The sequence below is a fragment of the Miniopterus natalensis genome, chromosome 7, assembly GCF_054644295.1.
Source record: "Miniopterus natalensis isolate mMinNat1 chromosome 7, mMinNat1.hap1, whole genome shotgun sequence".
Lineage (NCBI taxonomy): Eukaryota > Metazoa > Chordata > Mammalia > Chiroptera > Miniopteridae > Miniopterus > Miniopterus natalensis.
The window spans coordinates 83,544,106-83,567,082 of NC_142087.1; the positions used below are offsets into that span (position 1 = coordinate 83,544,106).

Sequence of the window (22,977 nt, forward strand, 5' to 3'; positions counted from 1 at the left end):
CTCTGGGACTGAAGCAGCTGGCATCCCTGGCCCAGGTCCCCAAGCAGAACAGCATTCTCAGGCCCCCAGCTTATTGGTCAGAACTTCATTTTTTAAAAAAATGTTTTTATTGATTTCAGAGAGAGGAAGGGAAAGGGAGAAACATCGATTGGCTGCCTCCTGCACGCTCCCTACTGAGGAACCAGCCCGCAACCTGGGCATGTGCCCTGACTGGGAATCGAACCGTGACCTCCTGGTTCATTGGTCCACGCTCAACCACTGAGCGATATGGGCTAGACCAAACTTTATTTTTCCCCTAAAACTTTATTTATTTTATAAAACATATGGAATAAGTTATACTGGTAACACTTTTTGTTATTGTTAATCCTCACCAGAGGATATTTTTTCCATTGATTTTTTTTAGAGAGAGTGGAAAGACAGGGAGGGAGAGAGAAAGAGAGAAACATCAACGTGAGACACAGGGCCTGGCTGCCTCCCACCCCGCCAGGGAACTGCACCCTCTGTCCTCTGGTGCAGGGGCCGACGCTCTAACCAATGAGCACACTGGCTGGGGCGATAACACGTTTCTTCAAATTAGAGTAAATTAACGTCTGTACTCCGGAAGCACGGCCAGGAGGCAGGAGGCCGGCTGGGGAGGCGTGCGGAGGGCTGGGCGCTGGCTAACTCGCGGAGGCCGCCTCCTCCTCGTCGCTGCCGTCGGGGGCGGCGTCAGTCCCGAAGTAGCGGTCCCCGAAGTTCCCTGGAGAAAGCAGCAGACCCTGCGGTGGGGACGCAGGCCCATCCTGCCCCCAGGCCCCGCTGACCGGCCCAGGCAGCCTCACCGATGCCCGGGATGATGCGGAACAGGTCATTGACGCGCTTGTCCACCGCCGTGGTGATGATTCTCACGCGTGGGAACGCGTAGGCCACGGAGTGAACACCCATCTCAGCCATGAGCAGCGACAGCAGGAAGATCTTGTCCTCAGGCACGTCGTGGTCCTGCACCAGAAGGGACAGGATGGAGAATCCCACCCCAGCCCAGCCGCTCAGGGCCACTGTCCACTCACCAGGAGCACGCGCACCGCCATCATGGCCGCGGCGCCCGTGGACACGGTGCAGTCCATGAGGATCACGTGGTCGTCACTGATGTCCTTGGGCAGCCGCAGGTAGTGGAGCTGGGGGCGGCCAGAGCGTCAGGGCCGGCCCCAGTGCAGGGCCGCCCCGGCTCCCCGCGCCCCGGCGGCTCCCCCACGCCCGGCCCCGCGCACCTCCGGCTCCCCTGTGAGCGGGTTGGTCTGGATGAGAATGGTGCCTATGCGCACGTCCTTGCACACGGCCCGCAGCGCCGGCTCCATGGTCTCTCCGGCTCGCAGGATGGACACTCCGGTGATCTGGGCGGAGGGTGTGCGTGAGCTGGACCCCGCCTCCAGGGCCACCCGCCCGGCCCAGGCCACGCTCCGCGGGTACCTGCTTCCCAGCGTAGCACTTGCCGGCGTAGTCCTGCCCCTGCGGCGTCTGCACGACGCAGTCCTGCAGCCGAGCGGTTGGGGGCGCCAGTGAGCACGAGGGCCCGCCCGCCCGCCCGCCTGGCCCGCACGGCCCGCCCGGCCCTCACCTGGAAGGGCAGGAAGGACAGCGCGTGCTCGATGAGCAGCCGCATCAGCCTCTTGGAGTAGAAGATGAACTCGTCCCGGCTGGTCTCCTTGTCCCTGCGGGCCGGGCGCTCAGCAAGGGGCCGCCGCTGCCCGCCCCCCCGCGGCGCCCCGGGCCCTCACCTGATGATGGTGTGCATGCCCCGCACCTGAGGCGTGCTCTTGAGGACACTCAGCGTCTGGGGCAGGGGGTGGCACTGGTGTGCAGAGGCCAGCGCGGCCCTGGGGACACAAACTGGTTGGGGATTGGAGCAGGGTGTCTTCTCCCACAGCCCTGTCCTCCCACGTCGCACACCGTGAGGGCTGATGTGGTGGGGCCGGCAGGATGTGCACGTGGGAACCCCACCTCCGTGGCTCATCTGGAGGGAGGGCCCTTACGGAGATACCCCGCCCCCTCAAGGACAAGGCAAAGGTTAGGGGACACAGTGGACAGCGGAGCAGCTGGCCATCAGGTAGGAAGCAAGGCTGCCGGTGAGCCTCCCTCACTGGAAGCAGGGTGCCAGGCAGTGAGGGTGGGGCCTCAGGCCTACAGAAGAGTCCCCACCCCAGGACACCTCTCCCTAAGGGAACAGCTGAACGTTTGGGGCAGGGCCTGACCCCCCCTCCCATGAGAGGCCCCTCAGGAGAGGGGGTCAAAGCTGGCTGAAGCCACCCCTGCTGCCCCTGCCTGGCGGAGGGAAGGGAGCAGGAGTAGGGGGAGGGAAAGGAGGGGTAGGCAGGCGGGGATGTGCGTGGAGCTGGGGGGCAGGCAGGCGGGAAGGGGGGCAGGCAGGTGCAGCCCCAGCACAGCCCACCAGGGCACCACAACCAGCGCACTGCACTCAGTCCTCACATATCCCAGCGCAGCTTCCTCTGCTCGCCAGGTGAAGAATGTGTCGGGGAGGGAACAGGGCAGGTAACCCCAGGGTTTACAGAGAAGGAAAAGAACAGAGAAAAGACCACTCAGCAGGGAAGCACAGGGTCCCGCAGCATCAGCTGGCCTGGGGAGAAGCAAAGGCGGGTGGGGGCCAGGCAGCAGGAAGACCCAGGAGGGTGTGAGCGCTGGGTCGGCATCCCGCCTACCCACGAACACTTCCTGGGGCTTTGGAGGTGGGCGCCAGCTGCTGGCTGCTATTTCCTTGGCTGACCAGAGAAAGGAAAATGTAGCTGGGCCATGTTTAGGTGTTTTCTCCAGTTTGAAACCCTGGAAACTTTTTCTCAGAGCAGAGGCTTGTAGTGGACCTGACATGATGAGACCTGTGTGTGCCAGGCCTGGGTAAGCCCAAGGACCCACACAGTGGCAGAAGCTGGATGCTCCAGCACAGTGGCAGCTTAGGGGCTCTGAGCATGAACTGGGGGGATCTCCAACAGGTAGCTCAGTCCAGCATGTCCTGACTCCACAGAAAGCCCAGGCTGTAGGTGGGTTCCCTGTGCTGCCCACTGTGTGCAGACAGGAGAGAGGTGCAGCTCCAGGACTCCCAGGATGGCCCTGGCCTGTCCAGACTGGTCCCTCTGATGGGGCAGAGGTGCTGCTGAGGGACATGCCTGTGGCTACTACCCTGGGGTCAGGTAGTGCTGGCTCAGGACAGCTGAGCCTCTGGGGTTGGGAAGGAGCCTCCAGAGAGGTCTGGCCAGCCTAGGGTCAGGACTCAGTGTGACCTTAGGCAAGTCCCTTAACCTCTCTGTGCCTCAGTTTCCTCATCTGCCCAGAAGGGGAGGCAGAAGCAGTGTGGGGGTCACCACACCCCCTTCTGTGCCTGGAGCAGAGCTGCCACAGGTGGGCACAGTGGGTGAGGACAACCCAGGCTCCTAGCCCCATGGATGCTGGGAATGCCTCCGTCTGTACAGACAGGTATGAGATAGCTTACCTGACACTGAGCTCTCGCTGCGGCAGCGACACAGGAGACAAGGGAACAGGTGATGCGTCAATGATGGCAGCATGCTCACCTCGTAGTCACCGGACAGCCTGCTGCTGCCGTGTGCCCCATCCAGACACCCCACCCAGGAATGCACATGCCACAGCCCCCATGGAGGGATGGTCCCAGGTAGTAGACTGCCAGTCACAGGAAGGGGCCAGCTCCCTATAGCCTCTGACCTGGGCACCCTCTGACCTGGGCAGGCAGAGCCTCAGGCCTCCAGCCCAGAACACGTGACCTCTGGTCAGGGTTCTCAAGGGTGCTCAGGTCGTGGGACTTGCACCAAAACCCAACAGTCCTCCCAAAGGGTGGGAAGGATAAGAGTGGCCCCTTCTGTGGAAGGCCCAGCTGAGGCTGGGAGCGCTGGGGGCACCTGATTCCCACTTTCTCAGGGAACTGTGGCCATGTCTGCAGTACATAGGGCTGACTAAGCAGGACACAGGAAGCACGTAAGGCAACTAGAGCAGGGGCTATGGGTGGTGGTGGCAGGGGGCCGGTGGGGCTGGGACACGGGACCCTGGCTTGGCTGGCTCACCTCCTCCAGCTGGCTGTGCACATGCTGGACGATCAGGTCGATGGCCACTGTGTTCCCGCTCCCTGGGGTGGGGAAGGCAGGAGGGTGACACCAGCAGGAGGGTGATGGGTAGAGCATCCCCATCTGTCAACCCACAGTATGCTCACCTCGGGGCACCACGATGTCTGCCAGGCGCATGGTGGGCTGGATGTACTGGTCGAAGGCTGGCTTGACAAACTTGTTATACTGCTTGATGACCCCTGCGATGTCACGGCCACGCTCACTGATGTCCCGTCGAAGCCGCCGTACAAGGCGGATGTCGGAGTCCGTGTCCACAAAGATCTTCATGTCCAGGAGCTGGAAGGGAGCAAGCCACTGCTGGGTGAGGCCGGCAGGCGAAAGCCCTGCCGAGGCCCTGTCACGACCACAAGCAGGCCAGGCCACATGGCAGGTGGAGGATTTGGCTGGTGGTGTGTGTGGGCCAGGGCGGGGGGGGGCAGGTGGTGTTGTAAGCTGGGCTCAGTCAAAGGGCACAAGCTGGATACTCCTCACTAATGCTGTCACACCGGGGATGGGCTTGGTGAGTCCGGGGTCTGTCTCCACACTCATCACACAGTAGGTAACCCTGAAGGAGCCCAGGTGGTGCTGGGGGCAGCAAGTTCCTGGGCCTGAGCCTCAGAACTGCCACAGGAATAGTAAGCACAGAGCTGGCTGTGAGCACAGGCCTCCTGCACGGGCCTCAGGAGGGCTGGACAGAGAGCCACCGAGGTGTGGCCTGTGGCCTGGCAGGAAGGACAAGCTGTGCCATGCCTCCCCGGGGTCAGAAGCGCCCTGTGCAGACACACAGACACAGGAGGCCACCTGCCTCCCAGGCACCAGCACGCACATGTGAACCACCCCCACCAGCCCCAACATCACAGTGACCTTGGCAACCACACGGACCCTGAGTATGGTAGAGAGAACACCAACAGGAACGGGGGTGTGCAGATGAGGACAGAAAGGAAACCAAGGTACCGGCCCGGGGCTTGCACCCAGACCTGAGGAAGTGCAACCCCTCGGGCTGCTGCCAAGGGTATTTCCATATTCTCAGGTGGCAAGCCTGCTTGTTCTGCTCAACCCCATGTTCTTGACCCCCTCCTGGGAGAGACGCCACTCCTCACCTAACACCCAGGGACTGCACCACTGGATGGGACAGGTGACCGCAAGCCATGAGGACAGGGTGAGTGACAGGCCCTGTCCGGAGGAGGCATTTAAAGCAAGTCCTACGGGTGGGGGGGGGAGCTGGGAAGGGGTGGTCTTGGAGTCCCACCCTCACCTCCAGTAGAGTCTTGTCAGCAAAGGCCATGATGCCCTCGAAGATGATGACATTGGCGCCGTAGAGCGTCTTCTGCAAAGGGAAGGTGCCTGAGCTGGGCCCATCCTGCCTGCGCCCAGGTGCCCGCACAGCCCAGCCTGCCAGGCCTACCCAGTCCTTCTTGCGGCTGTGGGTGGTGAAGTCATAGACGGGCACCTTGACGCTCTTGCCCTGCTTCAGCTTCTGGAGGGTGGACACGATGAGGTCGAAGTCAAAGGCGTCCGGGTGGTCGAAGTTGTAGTTGTTGAGGGCAGCCTGCTCCTGCTGCTGCTGGGTGAGCACCTGTGGGGAGAAGCGGGGTGCAGTGCCTGCCACTCAGGGCAGGGCAGGGGCAGCAGGCCTTCAGGATGGCGGCCACACACATGGGGCACCCCTCACCTTGTAGAAGGAGTCCATGGACAGCAGGACCACCCAGGGCACGTCCAGGGCCTCGATGATCATCCTGGCCACGGTGGTCTTCCCAGAGGCACTGCCACCACCCAGGCCTGCAGTGGGGAGCAGAGCAGGTGGTCCTCACACCTGGGTTCCTGGGTGGGCAGGGCCAAGGCAGCCCTTTCCAACCAAGTCACCACTACCGGAAACTGCTCTCCAGGCCTGACCTCTTCCTGAGAGTGCAGGTCAGCAGAATCGCAGCGCTGGCACCAGAGGGTGGGGCCCTCCTCGCCCACCTGCTGGGGGTGGCCAGGCAGGGGGCGGCCAGCTTACCGATGGCAAAGGCCTCCTTGGACTGTGTGCCGTGCTCATTGTACCAGGGCGGCCGCCCTGCTGTATAGATGGTTCTCTTGCTGGTGCGCAGCAGGGGCGGCTCCGATTTGCACTGGCTGGTGGTGCGTTTCCGAGGTGAGCGCCCAGCACCCATGGGTGGGAGGAGCCTGTCCAAGGCTTCGGCATTGTTGCTGTAGGGTAGAAGCACACACGCACCTCAGCCCAGGGGCACCAAACCTGCCACCGATGCCAGGCCCAGCATGGCCGTCCTTATGACCCACCCCATGCAGGCACAGGGGCACAGCTGAGATGGCACGTGAAACCCGCCTGCTGCCCATCCACACTGCCTCGGTCACTGTTCACGCAAGTTCAGAGGGACAGCAAACCAAGATGGAGGGACAGTGTTGTGGGTGGATGCAGGAGGGGGACCCTGGGCTGGGAGATCTGTGGGGAGGCCACTGATTCTCATCTTCCTGCATCCTGTAAACTGCAGTGAGAGGGGGGACGCCCCCACAGCCTGCAAGGTGGAAGCTCAGTCTAGAAAAGGCAGACAGCACCTGTGCCCAGCTATCACCACACTGCATTGCTTGTGGGAGTGGACATGCTGACCTCTCTGTCAGGGCTGTGGTGTGGTTACTGGCCTGATACCCCAAACCCGTCAGGGAAGGCTTCTGGGGAGGTCCGTGTAGTTGAGCGACCTGGCTCAATGCCTGCTCATGAAAGGCCTGAGACGGACCAGGACACAGATGTCTTGGACATGGGTTGAGTAAGAAAGCAACTCTAAGATGTCCATGTGAGAACCAGCAATTGGAGATCGCCAACCTGCCTGCCCGTCAAGTAACCGCAGTGAGTGGGACATACAAGTGCACCTGGGCACTGAGATTTGGAACAGGATGCTTGAATGTCTTATAAGTATGTGCCCCTTTGTTATAAAAAACAGGCCAAACCATGGTCTGTCACCACTACAACCCACGGTGCCAGGATGGTGTTTGTGCACAGGTGTGGGGGGCACAGAAGGAGCTAGCTGAGGCCCAACACCTGACAAGTCACATCAGCAGCTCTGAGGGCACAGAGAACAGTGTCCACACACGTGTGAGTGGCAAGAAAGCCATCGTGTGACAGGAGGCACCCTGCACAGTCCTGGGGGAAGAAGTTGCCAGGGCAACGCAGAGAGCAGGTACGGGATATAATCAGCCAAGTCTGTGGCACCTCTGTGGAGAGAGCCATTACCCGTCGTGTTTCGCTCAGAACCCATGCTGACACTTGCCGTGGGGCTGAGTACAGCAAATAGTAGGTGCCCAGGTGGCATAGTGGGCCTGGGGACAGGCCGTGGCACTGCCACCAACAGCGAGAGCCATGAGGAGACAGACGGTGTCCCCAGGCCCGGTCAGAGGGCAGTGCTGGCTGCTCACCTGGAAGCCTTCCCAGCAAGCAACCTCCACACCCTGGAAATGGCAGATGGAGCCATCCCAGCGGCAGGGAGGCTCTGAGTGGCCCTGGAGGCCCCTCCCCCCTGTGCCCTTCTACTCAGGGAGAAAACCCCAAGAAATCATGGTTTGCCAAGGGGCAGGGCCTGGCCAACAAGGGTGTACCAGTGCCGAGGACAGCCTCGCAGAATTGACCCCTGACAATGGAGGTCTGAGGCTGGCACTGCTCCTGTCCTCCTTGCTTCTCACACCAGGCTGGTGGCCTCTCTTGTGGGAGCCTTCAGGTCCCTACTGTGACTGTTTCTTATCCTATAGAGGTGATGACGACTACCAGCAAGGACGACCTCTGAGGCTCATGCTGCAAACAGCCTGGGGCAGACAACTTCCCATGCAAGAGGGGAAAGTGGGCCATGGATATTCTGCCTGAAATCCACCCACCTCAGCTGGTCAAGGGCCTAACCGGTGTCAGGCCAGGTCTGCAGCCAGGCCCAGCCCCATGGCCTTCTCTAAAGCCCATCTCTCTGGGAGCCAGGGACAAAGCCTCACTCCTTTCACAGTGGGACTGACTTCAAGTTGGGAAAATCGCACAGGAGACCTCATTTCCCTGTTCACAGGTGGACAAGGTGCTCTGGCTATGATGACAGGTAATTTCAGCCAAAGGATTGGGAGATGCAGACCTGACTGCAATGAACAGTGACCAGCAAAACAATTGCCTGCGGGTGGTGGGCCCTGCCCACCCCCAAGCACCTGCCTGGCTCATTTGTTTCCTGTTGATTACATACAGCAAGAGTTGCCCAAGACACAGCCAAGGCCGGTCTCTTCAGCCCAGCTGCAGCACCACAGGCCTGCTACTCACCTGCCTTCCGCTCCAAGGGCCCAGCACCCCGAGATCCTGATGCCAGGGTAAGCTGGGGGACTGCTCATGGCTGGACACAGGGTGATCCAAGGTGTCTGCAGGGGCACCACCGCACTGCCTTAGACCCACAGCAGCCCCCTTAGACAACTCAGGAGCCCCCTGAACTGCCCCTCCATGGGTGGGTGACACAGACGGTGGGCAGCCAGGGTGGGGCCAGACCACTGGCTGGCAGAGGCTGCCCACTGAGAGGCAGGGAGCCAGCAGCTGTGCTGAAGGAGCAGCACTCACCACCAGCCCCAGGGACCGAGGTCACAGGCATAAGCGGATCACCCGACTGGGGCTGTGTGCTCGCCTGATATTAATAGCACTGACCCTGCTGGAGAATAGGCCAGCCTGGGGTGTAAACTGCCCCTCTGGTGCACAGGCTGACACACTATTGGCCCAGTGCTTGGTGAGGACCACCATGTATCCCCCTAGACCCTGGAAAGAGGGTCAGACCTCTGGCCTGCCTGGAGTTGCAGAGCCAACCGCCCCCAGTGGAACACGGAAATCTGAGGTATCTCTTGGCCAAGCTGAGCTGAATGTCAATGCTGAGCTGGGCGTACCATCCCTGTCCCCAAGGTGCCTTCTAGAAGCATAAACAAATCTGAAACTCTACTCTCCTGAGCATCTGAGAATAACTGCCCGCCCCACCCCCTCAACAGCTATGCTCCGGCATGTCCCCCAAGGCCAGCCGACGCTCATCACTGGTGGGGAAGAATGACACAGCCACTCCCCAGCCTGGCAGCAGGAGGAAGAGCAGGTTCAGAAAGGGTGGGTCAACTAAAGTATGTGTCCTCAGGTCTGTACAGGGATTTCCATCCACAGGTCCCAGCCTCCTCCCTCCCATCAATCCACTGAATGTCAGCTTTCCTTCTGACTCAGCTTCCGACATCACTATAGCTCTAAGAACCTCAAAGGAGAAAATTCTGCATGGGGACCTCCCTTGGCTGTCCAGGTAACATGGGTTTGTGTTTGCATCCACCAGAGGCATCTGGAGGCAGGACTGGCCTGCCTGTCTTTGCCCATAGGAGCTTCCCTCCTGACCTCTGGCCTGGGCAGACAGGCAAGAGATGGCCCACTCTCAGGGAGGCTGGACCTGTCCTGGACAGGGCTGCAGAGCTGGGACAAGTACTCATGGCCTCACTCCTGTCTGACATTCCATTGGGTTTAGGGAAGTTTGCCGGGTGAGTAAAATGAGGTGGGGGGGGGGGGGTAAGGAGGAGCTGGTTCACTAGGGCCAGGCCTCAGGGGTCCCAGATGAGCTCAGGGACAGTGGTTTCAGGGTGGCCTTCTCAGGGCAGTTGCAGGAATGGGGGTCTGTGAGGCTGCAGCCCCACCCACCACCCTGAAATCTCCCTGGCAGGACCCCTCCTTCCTGCTGCTCTGAGTCAGCCTCCCTGCACCCCACAGCTGCAGCTCCAACTCCACCTGGACAAAACCAGGACACAGCCTGAGGAGCGCAGGTACTGCCACATGCGCCCACTCATCCACCAGCATGTCCAGTTATAAGGGAGTCTGAGGTCCCTGTCCTCATGGGGCTGATCCTCTAGGGGTACGAGAAATGGCAAGGTGGGCAGACCACAGGGGTGAGGCTGCAGTGTGGAAGAAGCTGGAACAGTGGGCAGGGAGAGGCTTAGGGACACCCCGGCTCCACTAGAGGCAGCTGTAGGGCCCTCTGGGACTGCATGGACTGTGGGACAAGCACCAGTGTGGGGGAGCCGTGGACACCAGCGTCAGGGAGGAGTCCTGAGCAGAGGCAGCTCCAGGGCAGACCTCCTCCACTCACTGCCCTGCAGTCCACTCACTGCTCAGGTCCTGGCTCCCCTGCTCTGTTCACAGGGCAGGGCCCGCATGGTAGCTGACGCCAATCTGTCCTCAGGGAGTGCTTTGCTCAAAAACTTATCTGGCTCTGCCCTCTCTGATCTTTGGCTAAATCAAAGGTTCTTTGGAATCAGCAGGTGTCAGCAACTCAGGGCCTATTAGGCCCTGTCGCCGTGTACCAAGCTCTTAGTCACTGCTCGCTAGGAGGGTGTGAGCCCGGGAGGACACAAGATGCTGCTTCAGGCCAAGGCAGCCTTTTCCTGCCCGACCCCCCCGCAGGAGAGCAGGGGCGCCGTCGCTGCCCGGCGGCCTCCGGGACCCGCTCCCTGCAGCCCCCAGACCGCCCAGGCGGACGCCGGGGCCCAGGCTGGAAGCGGGCCTCCCGCGGGCACCCCGGCCTCCCGCGGGCACGGGTCGGACCCGGAAGCGAGGAACCGCCGTCAGGGGCAGGCGGCCGGCCAGGAGCGAGGCTCGGCCCCCGGCCCCCGGCCCCCCGGCCCGGAGCGAGGCTCGGCCCCGGCCCCCCGGCCCCCCGGCCCCCCGGCCCCCCGGCCCGCGGCCCGGGCCCCTCCCTGGCGCCGCCTCCCCAGCCGGGGTACGGAACGGCTCCTCCCCCACTCCACGCCCGCAAGTCCCCTCGGGCAAAGCCCCGACGGCAGCCTCGAGGGCCCCCACCGGGCGGGACGGCCAGAGGGCGCCATTCCCCACCTGGCCCCCAGAATCACGACCCGTGGCCTCCGGGCGGGGCGGAGGCGGATCCCAGAACCAACCGACCACCTCGAAGCGTCAGGCAGGCACACCCTGCGGCCCGGGGGCCCGCGAGCCGGTGCACTCGGCAGGGAAACAGAGTGAGCCTCGGGGTGCGGAGCGCACCACCGGCGCGGCCTCCGCCCGAGCGCCCAGCTCCGGGCTCAGCCCCCGCCCCCGGGCCTCCCACCGCGGCCGGGCCCGAGTGCGGCGAGGCCGTGCGCCGCGGGGACCGACGGGCCGCCCCGCCCCGGCCCGCGGGCAGCGCCCCTGAGGACCGGCTGGGGCGGGTCCTGCGGCTCACGTGGGCCGCCCCTCCCACGCGGACGGGAGGGGGCGCGCGACCCCGGCCCGCGCTCGGCCGCCGCGCCTACCGGTCCTCGCAGGCGGCCTCGCTCTTCGCCACCGGCCAATCCGTTCGGTCTCCGGCTGCGGGGGGCGGCGGGGACGAGCGGGGGCCATCGGCGGAGGCCGGAGGCGCCGCCATGGAGCTCCGAGGCCTCCGCGCTGGGCGAGGGGCCGGTGCGGGCGCACAGGCCACGGGAGCTGTAGTTCGGGGCCGCGCTCCGCTCGTCCGCAGGCGCGCCGCGCGGACTACAAGTCCCACAAGGCCGTGCGGCTGGGCCTCCCCGGGACTCGGAGTCCGGCAGCCCGGCACGTGCGGGCACCGGCCGCCCGGGGAAGGACCCCACCCGGCGTGTTACCACAAACGCAGCCGCACACAATCCCTGGGGGGGAAAAAAATCAATAAACATTTATTTGATACAGTCGTATTTAATACATACAGTTGATGACCCGCCCCCGTGCCACTCAGGGCCAGGGGGCGGGGACGAGGACCGGGGACAGATGGCCACGAGGTGGGCAGGGCCCGAGCTCACCAAAACATTTTGCAAATAAACACTTTGTAGATAGAATATATATGTATATATATGGTTACAAGTGATAGCTGGAACCTCTCTTTCAAAATGCACTTATGTACGGAGAACTGGCATTAAAAAACAAACAAACCAAGAAACCCAAAGTACAGGACACGTGGCTGCCAGGCCGGAGGTGCTGCCCGGCCCCCTTGAGCCTCAGAGCTCCTGGACAAGCCTCCTGAGGCACAGCGAGGAAACGCTGGGACAGCCCTGCCCTCCGCAGGTCAGGGTGCACCAGTTCTTTCCCTTCTGAACCACAGGAACAGCAGGGCAGGGGCTAGGGCTGGGATGGCCACCGGTCACACCAGGACACACCCTCATCTGCCTTGCACAAGCAAATAAAGTGCATCCTATTTTTGTGTGAAGTGTCAGCTGCTTTAGTCAGCCCCTTTCCTGTTCTCAGGGCAGGGGGTGGGCTAGGCCAGAGGTAGATCTTCAGAAAGGGACTCCGCCTTGTGCCCAGGGCTTGGGTCTCAGGCAGAGGCCATGCCCACCAACCCTGGGAGCCTGCCACTCTGGTCCCTCTCACTGAAGGTGTCAGTCAAGGCCAGGTAGTTACCTGGCTGTATTCCCGCCAGGGTGGGAGGTGGGCAGATCCTGCTGAACCACCCAGGGCTCTGCCCCCATCAGAGGTCTCTGCAGACCAGCTTGCCACTGAGTGCAGGAAGCAGGGAGAGAAGGGGGAGACAAGGGTCCAACCCAATAGCTACTTTTGGCAGCAGCCCCCACACCCACTTTAAAGACAAAGATGGGGGTTAAAGTGCTAAACATCAAGTTATCCAGGACCCCACCTCTTCCCACACATCTAGATGGGGTTCCCACACCAGGGACCATCTGTGGACTTTGGAGGGTGACCTGGAAACACCCCCAAGCAAAAAACAGCCCCCCACTCCCCAAGGGCCAAGTACCTGAGAGGCCGGGGCGGGCGGCTGTCCCCAGTAGAGGTGTTGAGGTCCAACCTCCTCCAGCCATTGGTGACAAGGGCAGAGAAAGTGTACCTGGGGTTCCCGTCAGCGCCTACTTCCCCCTCCCCTCTTGAGGCTGCCCCTGCAGGGGCTGCCTGACCCCACCTCCACCAGCTATACACCATAGTGACAGCACAGGAAAGAAAGCCCTCCTTTCCCAAAGCCCAGCCCATGCTGCCCCACCTTGACTTTGACACTGGGTCACTCCCATGTGCCCATGTATGTGAGTGGGGAGGAGTCCACATGCCTACACCCCCTCCCTACACCACCAGGCCAGGGCTGCCCAGGATCAGAGCCTCTGGACAAAGAAGCCAGAGACAGGCAGCACAGTGACCTGGTCCCAAAGCCCCTGGGAACCTGTCCCCCTACCACAGGGCGAGGAGAGCGGAGTCTAGCTTGGAGCCCCTCCTCTCCAGGGCTGGGTGAGGATGGCAGCTGGGGGGCAGAGGGGTGCCCAGTTGGTACTGCCTCCCTGAGCAGGGGAGGTACCTCAGGGACCCTAGCCCATACCCCAGATCCACCATCGGCACCAGGAAACCCTTAGCACCAAAATGTCAGATTGTTGTAAGTTTTTGTATAAAAAACAGAATAAAAAAAGGTTGTTACTTGTCACAGCAACAAGACTGGCATCCACTACACACCCAGGAGACACAAGCACACGGGCAAATATCAAAATTCACATCATCCAGGATCGGCAAGGCCGAGCCCTCAGCCCACCCCCGCCCCCCAGTGGAAAACAGCCTCCATTCAAACCCAGCAACTCTTAGTGTCATCCTCCCCCAGGCAGCCACAGCTGGAAGGTGGGGCCCAGGGAGGAGGCCACAGCTGTTGGCCAACTCCTCCAGGCACCCTGAATTCCAGCCTGAACCCTGCCCAACCTTCAGACCTAGCTGTTCTCAGGGCCTCAAAGGGAGCCAAGACAGCCCCGAGCTCCCGTCAACCCACTGTGACCTTGGCCAAGCCCCCTCCCAGGCCTTCAGCTCCCATATCAAAAGACCACACAACCATAAACAAAGGGGCAGGTATAAAAAGGGGTAGGGTGCTCCCCTGGGAGGCTGGCCACAGGCCAAACCAGACCAGCAGACAGAAGGCTGATTCCTGCAGTGGTCATTCCTCAGAGTTGGGCCCAGTTCCCTGCCCCACATGCCCATGGCCCCAGGGCCCAGACTGGCCCATCCCTAACCTATCAGGCTATCCCAACCAGTGGTATCAGCAAAGCTCCATGTGGCCCCAACTCCTGCAGCCCAGCAAATGGAAAACCAGAGGCCCTCCCTTGCCTCAAGCAGGGAGCACCAGAGGGGATGGCAGAGAGCCTGTCAGTGGGGCCACCTTCCTCTCCAGGATGGACACAAGCTAGTGGGTCAGGGGCCCAAACACAGCAGGGCTCACACAGGCGGGGGAGGACGGACCTGGAGAGGTAGAGAACAGAAGCAAAGGAACCAGAGGCAGGGAGGGGTGAGGGGGGTGAACTGTCAGGTCAGCATGGCAGCGGTCAGACTCAGGGTCTGTCCAGGGAGGTAGCTGGGGGTGCTGGGGTTCCAGTGTTGGGTAGAGAGGCGAGGCTGCTCAGGTACCCTCATCAGCCTAGAACCAGGGACCCCCAAGCCTTGGGCCTGAGGAAGCTGATGGGGCACTCGGCTCGCATGGCCAGGGCCAAAAGGCATCTGACCACTCTGCATACCCTCATGGCACTGAGGCCCAGGTCGTAGACTCTCCCTCTGCCCCTCCAGGGCCTAGACTCTGCCAGGCCCATGAATGTCCCTCCAGGCTATTGCACTTCTGTGACTGCCACTGGCCCTTCTCAGGAAGCCCCAGCCTAGATGTGCCCTGTAGCAGCCTGCACAGGGGAAGGGCCACCTTCGGGGAGAAGAGCAGGCTGGCTGCCCCCACTGGACAAAGAGTAAGCAGGGGTGGGGGTGGGGAACTGGAGGGCAGGATGTCCCAGAGCTAGCTACCCCACCCTGGTCAGAGGAGGGCTTGGCCAGTGTGGGGACCAGGCCCCCATCACCTGCCAGCCACCATGCTCACTTCTCGGGTGCCTTGCTGGCTCCCACCTTCCGGCTAGTGGAGCCCCGGGTCCCCTTGTCTCTGCCTCCTAGGGGCCAGTCATCCTGGCGGGGGGGAATCTTGGGTGCAGGCTCCTCAGGGGGCCTTTCCTTGGGCTTACGGCCCCGCTTCTTCCCTCCTGCCAGACTCTTCTCCTCCTTTTTGGGTGCCAATGAGTCCTGGCTCCTGTGTTTGGGAGGCAAGTCTGCAGAAGTTCGGAACCAGTTCTGAGGAGAAAAAAGCAGTGATGGAGACCCTGGGACAGAAGAGGGGTCCCCAAATTTCTCGGCTCTCCTAGGGAAGCTGGAAGCCACTTGAAAGAAAAGCTACCAGATCTTTCAATGTTGGCCTCTCACTCAAACATCACCCCACCACCCCACCCTGGTACAGTGCCTTCCATGGGCCAGCCACAGGCCCCAGGGGTCCCACACAGGCCGTGCCACCCACCTCCGAGTGGGCCTTGAGGATGTGGTACTTGACACCACTCTCGGAGCTGAACTCCTTCGGACACAGCAGACAGCAGTACTTTCCCACCAGGTGGTCTCCCTGCAAGAGACGGCAGCCCAGCCCAGACATTGGACCAGGACTCCACCACACCTGCGGCTACAGGGTAAGGCGACCACAGCTTATCTGGCTAGGTCAGTATGCCCACTTGTACCCACAGAGGAGCCCTGGTGGGCGGACCAACTGGGGACTGACTGACTTCTGGCTAGGGCAGGGGATGGCAAAGAGTCCTAGGCTGGGTTGGTCACGGACACCAGCAAGTCCCTGGGCTCATGGAGGAGGCTGCCCCAGAGGGCGAGGTTGCATGTCCCATGTGTGGGGATCCCTGAGGGGAGTGCTGAGCACCTATCGGCCATGGCTGAAGCCTAGGACTCACCTTGCTGCAGCTGGTGAGATGGGCCTTGAGGCCGGACACACTGGAGTAGATGGCTTCACAGCACTGGGGCAGAAGACAATCATGGGAAGGATCTCCTGGCAGCCCCTCACACATGCATAGCCCCTACCCCAGCCCAGGGACTCTGGGCCTCTCTGGACAAGTCAGGGGCCTGACCACAGGAGCCTTGGGATATGGGCAGGCTGGGCCTCTGAGGCTAAGGTCGAGGCCTCTCTGCCAACAGGGTTCTGTCTGAGCACCCTGCAGGGGTCCAGGGACCACAGGCAGGCTAGCCACTTGGAAGGCTCCCACCCAGGGCCACATCTGGGCTCTCTGTCCCTAAGTCCCAGTGTCCCCATGCCCACCCACCAGCCTGCCCCAGCTCACATCATTGGGACAGTTGACATGGCCTTTCTCCTTGACTTCATTCTTCCAGGCCTCCAGCAGCTGGGGGCTGAGCGTGGGGAGGCCTGGCCGAGTGTAGTTGAGCTGTAAAAACAGGTAGGCATGAGGGTGAGCCCAGGCAACGGGCAGAGCTGACACTGACACCCCCACTGCCCTAAAGAGGCCCTCAACTGTGCCCTCGGCAGGGAGATCTGAACCTTGGAAGGTCAGCCGATGGCCCAGGTCACGGGGGCAGGGCTATCACAGGTGACCCCATTTGGAGGCACGTCCTGCTCAGAGACCAGGCGGCTCACCCGTGCCGTCTCGGGCACCAGGTCATCTTTCATCTGCCGCTTGGTCCAGTCTCGGGCCAGTTCGTCCTCCGCAATCTCCTGCAGGTGGAACACAGCAACCTGGGCCGACGTGCGACGGATGCGGCCGCTGGGGGTCCGCTCAACACCCAACAGGTCCTCAGCCTCAGGGGGCTTGTCTTGGGGCTCCTCAGGAGGCTGCAGGGTGAGGAGGCCAAGGTGAACAACAGGAGCCATATGGTCTGCAGGTGCAGTGAGTCAGGCATGTGTCTTGGCAGGGACATAAGCAAGCGTGGTGGGGACATGTATGCTCAGTGCCTGAAGGACAGGAAGACCTGCCACTCACCGGGGCCGTGTGCTCGGAGCGCATGTGGTAGTCATGGCCGGCCTTAGAGCGGTAGGTCTTGCCGCAGTGGGTGCAGGGAAAGGAGGGGCTATCCACCTCACAGGGCGGCTTCCCACAGCGTCGCTGATGGTACTGGTAGCCCATGAGGCTGGAGAAGGCGGCCCCACAGCCCTGGGGGTCAGGGGTCAGTAAGAGGCCAGCAAGGGGCTGTGCCTGGCCCCACACTGCCCCCACACCCACACTGTCCCACTGACCTCCTGGGGGCATCGCAGCCTCCCCATTTGCTTCAGCACCTTGCGTAGCCGCTCACGTTCCTCCTGCTCACTCCCCTCAGAGGCCTCGGTGTCAGAGGGCTGGGGGGCAGGCCCAGCCTCAGTGCCCGTATCCCCATAGGGCCCCTGCCCCTGCCCCATGTCGGAGCCACAGATTCCGTAATCAGGCACAGTGAGGTAATGAAAGGTCAGTGTCAGAGCTGGGCAGGTGGGGTGGAGTGAGATGAAGTGGGAAGCCTGTGGTCAGTGGTCAGTGGTCAGTGGTCAGGGCTGGATGGCAGCTGGGCCCCGTGGTGTACCTTGGTGCTGTGCTCAGCCATGGTGTGGTAGTTGAGGCCGGCCTTGGACTTGAACTGCTTCCGACAGTGTTGGCACTTGAGGGCATCCTGCAGCTGCAGACATGTGACTCATGAAAACCTGCTCTGGGGCACCTCCTCCTGGAATCCCCAGGGGAAGCCTTACCTTCTGACACACCTCCATGTGCTTCTTGAGCCCCACGAGGGTCTTTCGGGTGACCACATTGCACGTGGGACAGACGGCCTCCCCCCGTTCATGGATGGCCCGCTGCCACTGTTCCTCAGGGCCACCTGTGGGGCAGGGCCAGGGTCTCAGGGGCTATGGCAGGCTCCTGGATGCCCTAGACGCCAAGCACAGAGCCCATGGTCCACACTCAGCCCCCCCTCCCTGTGTGGTCCAGGATCCGCCTCATAGTCAAGACCAGGCCTAGGGCCTGCCACAAAGTAGTCCCACCTGGGGTTGGATGGGCCACAGGGGCCAGCACCTCCTTGCTGACAGTGCTGGAAGGGGCTGGCACCTTCTTCCGGAAGTCCTCGGGGCTTGGCCCCTCCTGCTTCTTGGCACGGTAGCCTCGGGATTTGTCTTCCGCCTTGGCCAGGCCTGTGTGCACATGTAGGGTGGGGCAGGTATGGGCCAAGGGTGTGGGCACACCTGTGCATAGGCCCAGTCCCAGGGGTGCCTGGCTGACTGGGGCCTCACCTTTGAGTCCAAAGGTTCCTGAGATGGATGGCTGTTCCCCCGTGAACTTCTTGGGTGTTTTCTGTTTCCTTCCTGACTCAGGGGAGAAAAGGAGGGCCAAGGCTGGTCAAATAACCATTGGGAGGCTGGCTGCTGCCCCTGCCCTGCCCCCGCCACCCCCTCTTACTGTGCTTCGTGCGCTCGGCTCCCTCTTCAGGTAGGGACACAGGGCCGGTGGCCCTTGGTGCCTCCTTGTCCCCCAAGGGCCTGCTGCCCAGAGAAAGGGGGCCACTGCTGGGGTCTGTGCTAGGCTGGAAGGCTGAGCCCTGGCCTGTGGTGGACGGGCTGTACTCCCCATTCTCTGACCTCACCTGCTTTGGTGGAAGAGGGCAGGTGTCCATGCCATCTGCAACCCTGCAGGAAGCATTGAGGTAAGGGGCAGGACGGCTCACTGTGGGCCATTACCCCAGGCTGCAGCTGGGGAGTACCCTACCCCCAACCCAGAAGGCACCCCGTACCTTTTCTTCCCACTGGCCCTCCCCGTTGCACGAGGAGTTTTATTCTCAGACTTGGTCAGCAGCACCATTTTGCAGGACGGTGTATGTCTGCTGATGGCAATGGGCCTGCTGACTGTCACCAGCTTACTGACCACAATGGGCCTGCTGACCGTCACCGGCTTTGTGACTGGAACAGGTTTCGTAACTGTCACAAGTTTTGTCATCGGCACCGGTTTGTTTGTGGTCACCGGTTTGGTGACTGGCACAGGTTTGGTGACTGGCACTGGCTTGCTGACTGTCACTGGCTTGGTGACGGGCACAGACTTGGTGACCGGTATGGGCTTGGTGACTGGCACAGCCTTGGTGATCGGCACGGGCCTGGTGACTGTCACTGGTTTGGTGACTGGCACAGGCCTGCTGATTGTCACTGGTCTGGTGACTGGCACAGGCCTGCTGACCGTCACTGACTTGGTGACTGGCACAGGCCTGCTGACCGTCACTGACTTGGTGACTGGCACAGGTCTGCTGACCGTCACTGGCTTGCTGATACCGATGGGTTTGCTGACACCTACAGGTTTGCCAATAGTGACAGGTTTGCTCACTCCAATGGGCTTGCTGACCCCAACAGGCCGGCTGATGGTGACTGGCCGGCTGACTGGCCCAGGCTTGGGGGCAGGCAGGGGTCGGTCCATGTGGTTCCAAATCCGGTGCTTCTCCAGCTGGGTCTTGGAGGTGAAGGCGGCTTCACAGAAGGGGCAGGGAAAGGTCAGCCTTTCTGAGATAGCACCCTGGGTGGAGAGGGCAGGCGTGGGATGGGCCGCCCAGGCCTCTGTGCAGACATACCCCGAGCCAAGAGCTGGGGCAGGGTGGGCTCAGGCCTCCTCTTCCCCAGCCCATAGCCCCTTACCCCTTGGCACCGCTGGTAATGGTACTTGAGCCCGTAGATGCTGGGAAACTCCAGCCAGCACCCTGAGTTGGGACACTTCACCCGTGAGTGCACCTTGAATTCATCTTTCCACTGGTTCATCAGGGAGAGCTGGGCGTAGGAAAGGCCAGGCTGCTGACTCCTCAGCCACCCCAGCCTCTGCTGACCTGAGCCCCAGACTCAGCACCCTGCCCATGCCTACAGGGCAGAAAGGCTGCAGGAACCCTTAGATCTTGGGACCGGAGCAAGATCCAGGCCACCCTGAGCCATGAGGGTGCACTAGACCTGCTCAAGGGGCCCCAGGCCACCCCATAAATCCCTGAGGCACAGAGTGGCCCACTGATGTGGGCTGAGAGCTTGGTGCTGGATGTGTGGACGGCAGGCAAAGACAGGGCAGTGGCCTCAACCGGCAAACCCCAGCATGAGCCCCACCCCAGCCCTCAGGGAGCTCACAGGAATGTCTCGGAGGGCCTGGTTCTCAGCTTTCGGACGCCCCTTTTTCTTCCCTTCTGTCCTGTCGCTGGCTGGACTTCCCGGGTCAAAGCAGAGTGGGGCCTGGCTGGGTACTGTTTGCCCACCCCGGGCCACCGGCAACCCTGCAGCACATGGCACATCATGGCTTGGAGGCTGTGCTTCTTGTAGCCTTATCTGCTATCCAGGAGGCTGGTCAGGCCTGGAGTGAGTCTCGCTCCCCCCACCAATGAGGCATGGGGGTGTGTTGTGTGGAAGGTTGTAGTCATCCCAGGACAAGAATCCAGGACCCCTGGCTGCCCCACCCTGGGAAGGCTCTCAGGAACCCAGGCTGCTACCTGGCACCTAGGAGCTGGACATTTGGGACATGGCCCACACTCAGCACTGGCTGCCCCGTGACAGCTTGGAGTTGACCTTGGCATGACCTTTCTTACCCAGCTTTGGTGGGTCATGCCGCACAGGAAGACGGACCTCATTCCGGCTGCCATCCTTCCCAGGCCCACTCTTGCTGGACGCCGGGAGTCGGCGGCTGCCTCCAACACAGAAGGGGTCAGTCATTGCTGCAGAGCAAGTAGACAGACCTGTGAGGCCTACTAGGACTAACTCAGGACTTGGAATGACTGTCCTTGCACCCCACCCCCAGACAGACCTGCTCTTTGGTTCCAGGAAAGGGAGCCTGCCTGCCTGGGCTCTTGGTTACAGGGAAAGCAAGTGATGGGGGACTTCTGGTTTAGGGGAGTGACTGCCCAGCTGAGGTCTCCCCAGGAGACACCATCAGCTTGGAAGGATCTAACCCTGTCCTGAGCCCTCACCAGGTCGGATGGGCTCCCTCTGTCCTAGACACAGTCCCAGACGGTACGGAGAACCACGTACCTCACACCCAGCACAGGGCGAGGTGACCCCAGGAGTGGTGGAGTGCTTGGGCAGAAGGAGGCCAACAACATCCTTCTGGAGGCCAATTACGACACCAGCATGGCTGATGGCACACAGCCTGTGCCAGCCTGGCACCGCGGGACACCTTCCTTCACAGCCCCACCCAGACCCAAGGCAATGCCACCCTACCCAGGCAAGTGCCCCTGGATCCTTCTCCCCAAGACAGAGATGGAAGATGGCCAATGTGGGCACCAAGGGTCCCTAGCCCACTCCCCAACCACATGCGTCCCTCTCCAAGGGCAAGAGGGGTGGAGGCAGATGAAGGACAGAGGACCCTGCGGCACCTGGTTTTGTAGATCCATCCTATATGATTCCTTTCTCTGTTCCTGTTGGGGCCCCTCCACCCAGATGGAGGCCTCGTGCTGGCTGACCTCCTCGCTCCCGCCCTCTGGAGCCTCTCTGTCCCCCATCTACAGGGCCACCAGCACCACTCCAGAGACCACAAGCCACCAGCCACAGGGAACACTGCGCAGCCTAAGCTGGTTCTCCATGGGCATAAAAACTGGAGGGACTGAGCTCAGTCCTGTTGGGTCCTTCAACAGGAACACCCAGGGCCACAGAAGAGGGTGGGTGGGGGGATTGTGTGGCCAGGTGATCCCTCCCCTGATAGTTTCTAACTAACTTAGATAGGAGAGGAAGGAAGGCGCTACTGTGCCTACCAGATACAGAAACTCACAGGGCAGGCTAAGGTCAGAGGTCAGGATGGTCACTGACCATTGCCAAGGAGGTGCCCATATCCTGGGCCTGGAGAGAGGTATGGGTCTAGAAAGGTCTAAACAAACTTCTCAGAGTCCTCACACTGCAACTTCCAAAGGAGACGTGCCAACGTCAGTCCCCCCAGACTCATGATGACCCCAAGGGGCCCTCGGTGCAGGTGCCTGCTAGGACCCCCCTTTCCAGTCTGTCTTCAGCTCCGGTGGAGAATTCAAAATTGGGGGGCCTGGGGCCAGGGCTGGCATAGGAGGCAGAGACCTGTGACTCAGGGCACCAGGAGAAAGGGCTTCTACCCTCCTGGAGGGCCCAGCGGGGACGAAGAGGTGGGCTCTGCGCGGGCGCCTGGGGGGCACCACGGACTGACCGCAGGCAGCGGAACCACGGCAGGGTCCGGGCCGCTCCGCCCGGGGCCCGGCTCGGTCCGGCGGCGCAGGAGCGGCCGGGGTGCGCGTCCGGAGGCTGCCTCGCACACACCTGTCACCTGCGGCGGGTGCGGCCGGCCTGGCCCCGGAAGGGCCGATCGCGGGCGCCGGGAGGGGGGGCGAAGGCAGTGAACCAAAATGGCGACTTTTTCTGGAGAAGGAGGAGGCACGAACGCGGCGCCGGCGCGGGGCGCGGGGCGCGGCGCCGGGGGGCTCCGGGCGCGGCGGGGCGCGGCGGGCGGGGGCTCGGGCGCGGCCCCCCGACCTTCGCGCGGGGTCGGGGTCGGGGGCGCGGCCGGCGGGGGGCTGCGCCGGGACCCGGGCCGGGGGCGCGGCCGGGCGCTTACCTGCGGCGCCCAGCGGGACGGAGGTGGGCGGGGGCCGCGCCGGGCCGGGGCGGCAGGGGCGCGGGCGCGGGCGCGGGGTCCGGGCGGCGCAGGCTGCGCGCCGCGCTGCGCACATGCGCGCTCCCGCCCCTCCCACCTTTGACAGTTTTACTGCGGGGGGAGGGGGCCAACTCTCGCGGTATTCCTGCGGCCGCCTCGCGGCGGGAGGCCGGGGGGGCGCGGGCTCGCGCGGGCGGCTCCGCAGGCTGCGGGGCGCCGGGTCGCGCCCCGGACGCCTCCCGTGCCGGCCCCGGAGGGCGCGGCCGCCGTGCGGCGGGACCCCGCGCGCCTGGCCGTGGCGGCCGCGCGCGAGCGCTGCCCCCGCTGGCCTCGGGCCGCCGCCTGGGGCCGCCCGGGGCGTCGCTGGCTCCTGGCACGTGAGGCCCGCGCGTCGCTGGGGCTGCTGGCCGTCGACTGGACGGCCCGCCAGCCTTGGGAGGGGCGCCCAGGCAGCGGCCCCGCCTTGCCCCCCGGCCCCGGGGCCGGGCCCCTGCGGGAAGCTGGTGCGGGCTGGGCGGTGGACGGACGGCGACCGCAGGGGACG

At 62.6% G+C, this 22,977-nt stretch overlaps 2 protein-coding genes across 4 annotated transcripts; both read right to left on the reverse strand.

Annotated features, from left to right (window-relative positions):
* Positions 1 to 283: 283 nt before the first annotated feature.
* UCKL1 (uridine-cytidine kinase 1 like 1) lies at positions 284 to 11,494 on the reverse strand. 3 transcript variants are annotated; one of them, XM_087819253.1, is made up of 16 exons: positions 10,954 to 10,968; positions 8,383 to 8,477; positions 6,100 to 6,290; positions 5,773 to 5,879; positions 5,506 to 5,676; positions 5,356 to 5,427; positions 4,208 to 4,397; positions 4,062 to 4,123; positions 3,479 to 3,495; positions 1,755 to 1,853; positions 1,595 to 1,688; positions 1,447 to 1,509; positions 1,248 to 1,370; positions 1,047 to 1,154; positions 822 to 978; positions 284 to 739 (listed from the first exon to the last, which is right to left on the reverse strand). In XM_087819253.1, the coding sequence occupies exons 2-16, from the start codon at positions 8,448 to 8,450 to the stop codon at positions 660 to 662; spliced, it is 1,602 nt and encodes a 533-aa protein (XP_087675379.1). In that variant the 5' UTR covers positions 8,451 to 8,477; positions 10,954 to 10,968; the 3' UTR covers positions 284 to 659. The 3 variants fall into 3 exon arrangements, with proteins under 3 accessions (XP_087675379.1, XP_087675378.1, XP_087675380.1); XM_087819252.1 differs by lacking the exons at positions 8,383 to 8,477; positions 10,954 to 10,968 and adding an exon at positions 11,367 to 11,494; XM_087819254.1 differs by lacking the exon at positions 8,383 to 8,477 and having other exon boundaries at positions 10,954 to 11,082.
* Positions 11,495 to 11,872: 378 nt separating this feature from the next.
* On the reverse strand, positions 11,873 to 22,457 carry ZNF512B (zinc finger protein 512B). Its single transcript, XM_087819251.1, has 17 exons — positions 22,395 to 22,457; positions 20,413 to 20,538; positions 19,961 to 20,103; positions 19,490 to 19,618; positions 18,604 to 19,370; positions 18,273 to 18,499; positions 18,107 to 18,178; positions 17,861 to 18,007; positions 17,573 to 17,697; positions 17,410 to 17,502; positions 17,093 to 17,191; positions 16,839 to 17,009; positions 16,496 to 16,690; positions 16,185 to 16,286; positions 15,801 to 15,863; positions 15,368 to 15,466; positions 11,873 to 15,147 (listed from the first exon to the last, which is right to left on the reverse strand). The coding sequence occupies exons 2-17, from the start codon at positions 20,534 to 20,536 to the stop codon at positions 14,899 to 14,901; spliced, it is 2,805 nt and encodes a 934-aa protein (XP_087675377.1). The 5' UTR covers positions 20,537 to 20,538; positions 22,395 to 22,457; the 3' UTR covers positions 11,873 to 14,898.
* Between the last annotated feature and the right edge of the window lie 520 nt (positions 22,458 to 22,977).

What these genes read in the sequence shown, in the direction of transcription:
- UCKL1 (XM_087819252.1), bottom strand. Translation starts at nt 11,479, where the DNA reads ATGGCGGCGCCTCCGGCCTCCGCCGATGGCCCCCGCTCGTCCCCGCCG. An exon ending in CCATGGACTCCTTCTACAAG is followed by an intron (nt 5,677 to 5,772) that starts GTGAGGGGTGCC and finishes TTCTCCCCACAG; the next exon opens with GTGCTCACCCAGCAGCAGCA. An exon ending in AGACATCGTGGTGCCCCGAG is followed by an intron (nt 4,124 to 4,207) that starts GTGAGCATACTG and finishes TCCCCACCCCAG; the next exon opens with GGAGCGGGAACACAGTGGCC.
- ZNF512B (XM_087819251.1), bottom strand. Translation starts at nt 20,536, where the DNA reads ATGACTGACCCCTTCTGTGTTGGAGGCAGCCGCCGACTCCCGGCGTCC. An exon ending in AGGCCCTCCGAGACATTCCT is followed by an intron (nt 19,619 to 19,960) that starts GTGAGCTCCCTG and finishes TCCTACGCCCAG; the next exon opens with CTCTCCCTGATGAACCAGTG. An exon ending in TGGCTGAGCACAGCACCAAG is followed by an intron (nt 17,192 to 17,409) that starts GTACACCACGGG and finishes CCTGCCCCCCAG; the next exon opens with CCCTCTGACACCGAGGCCTC.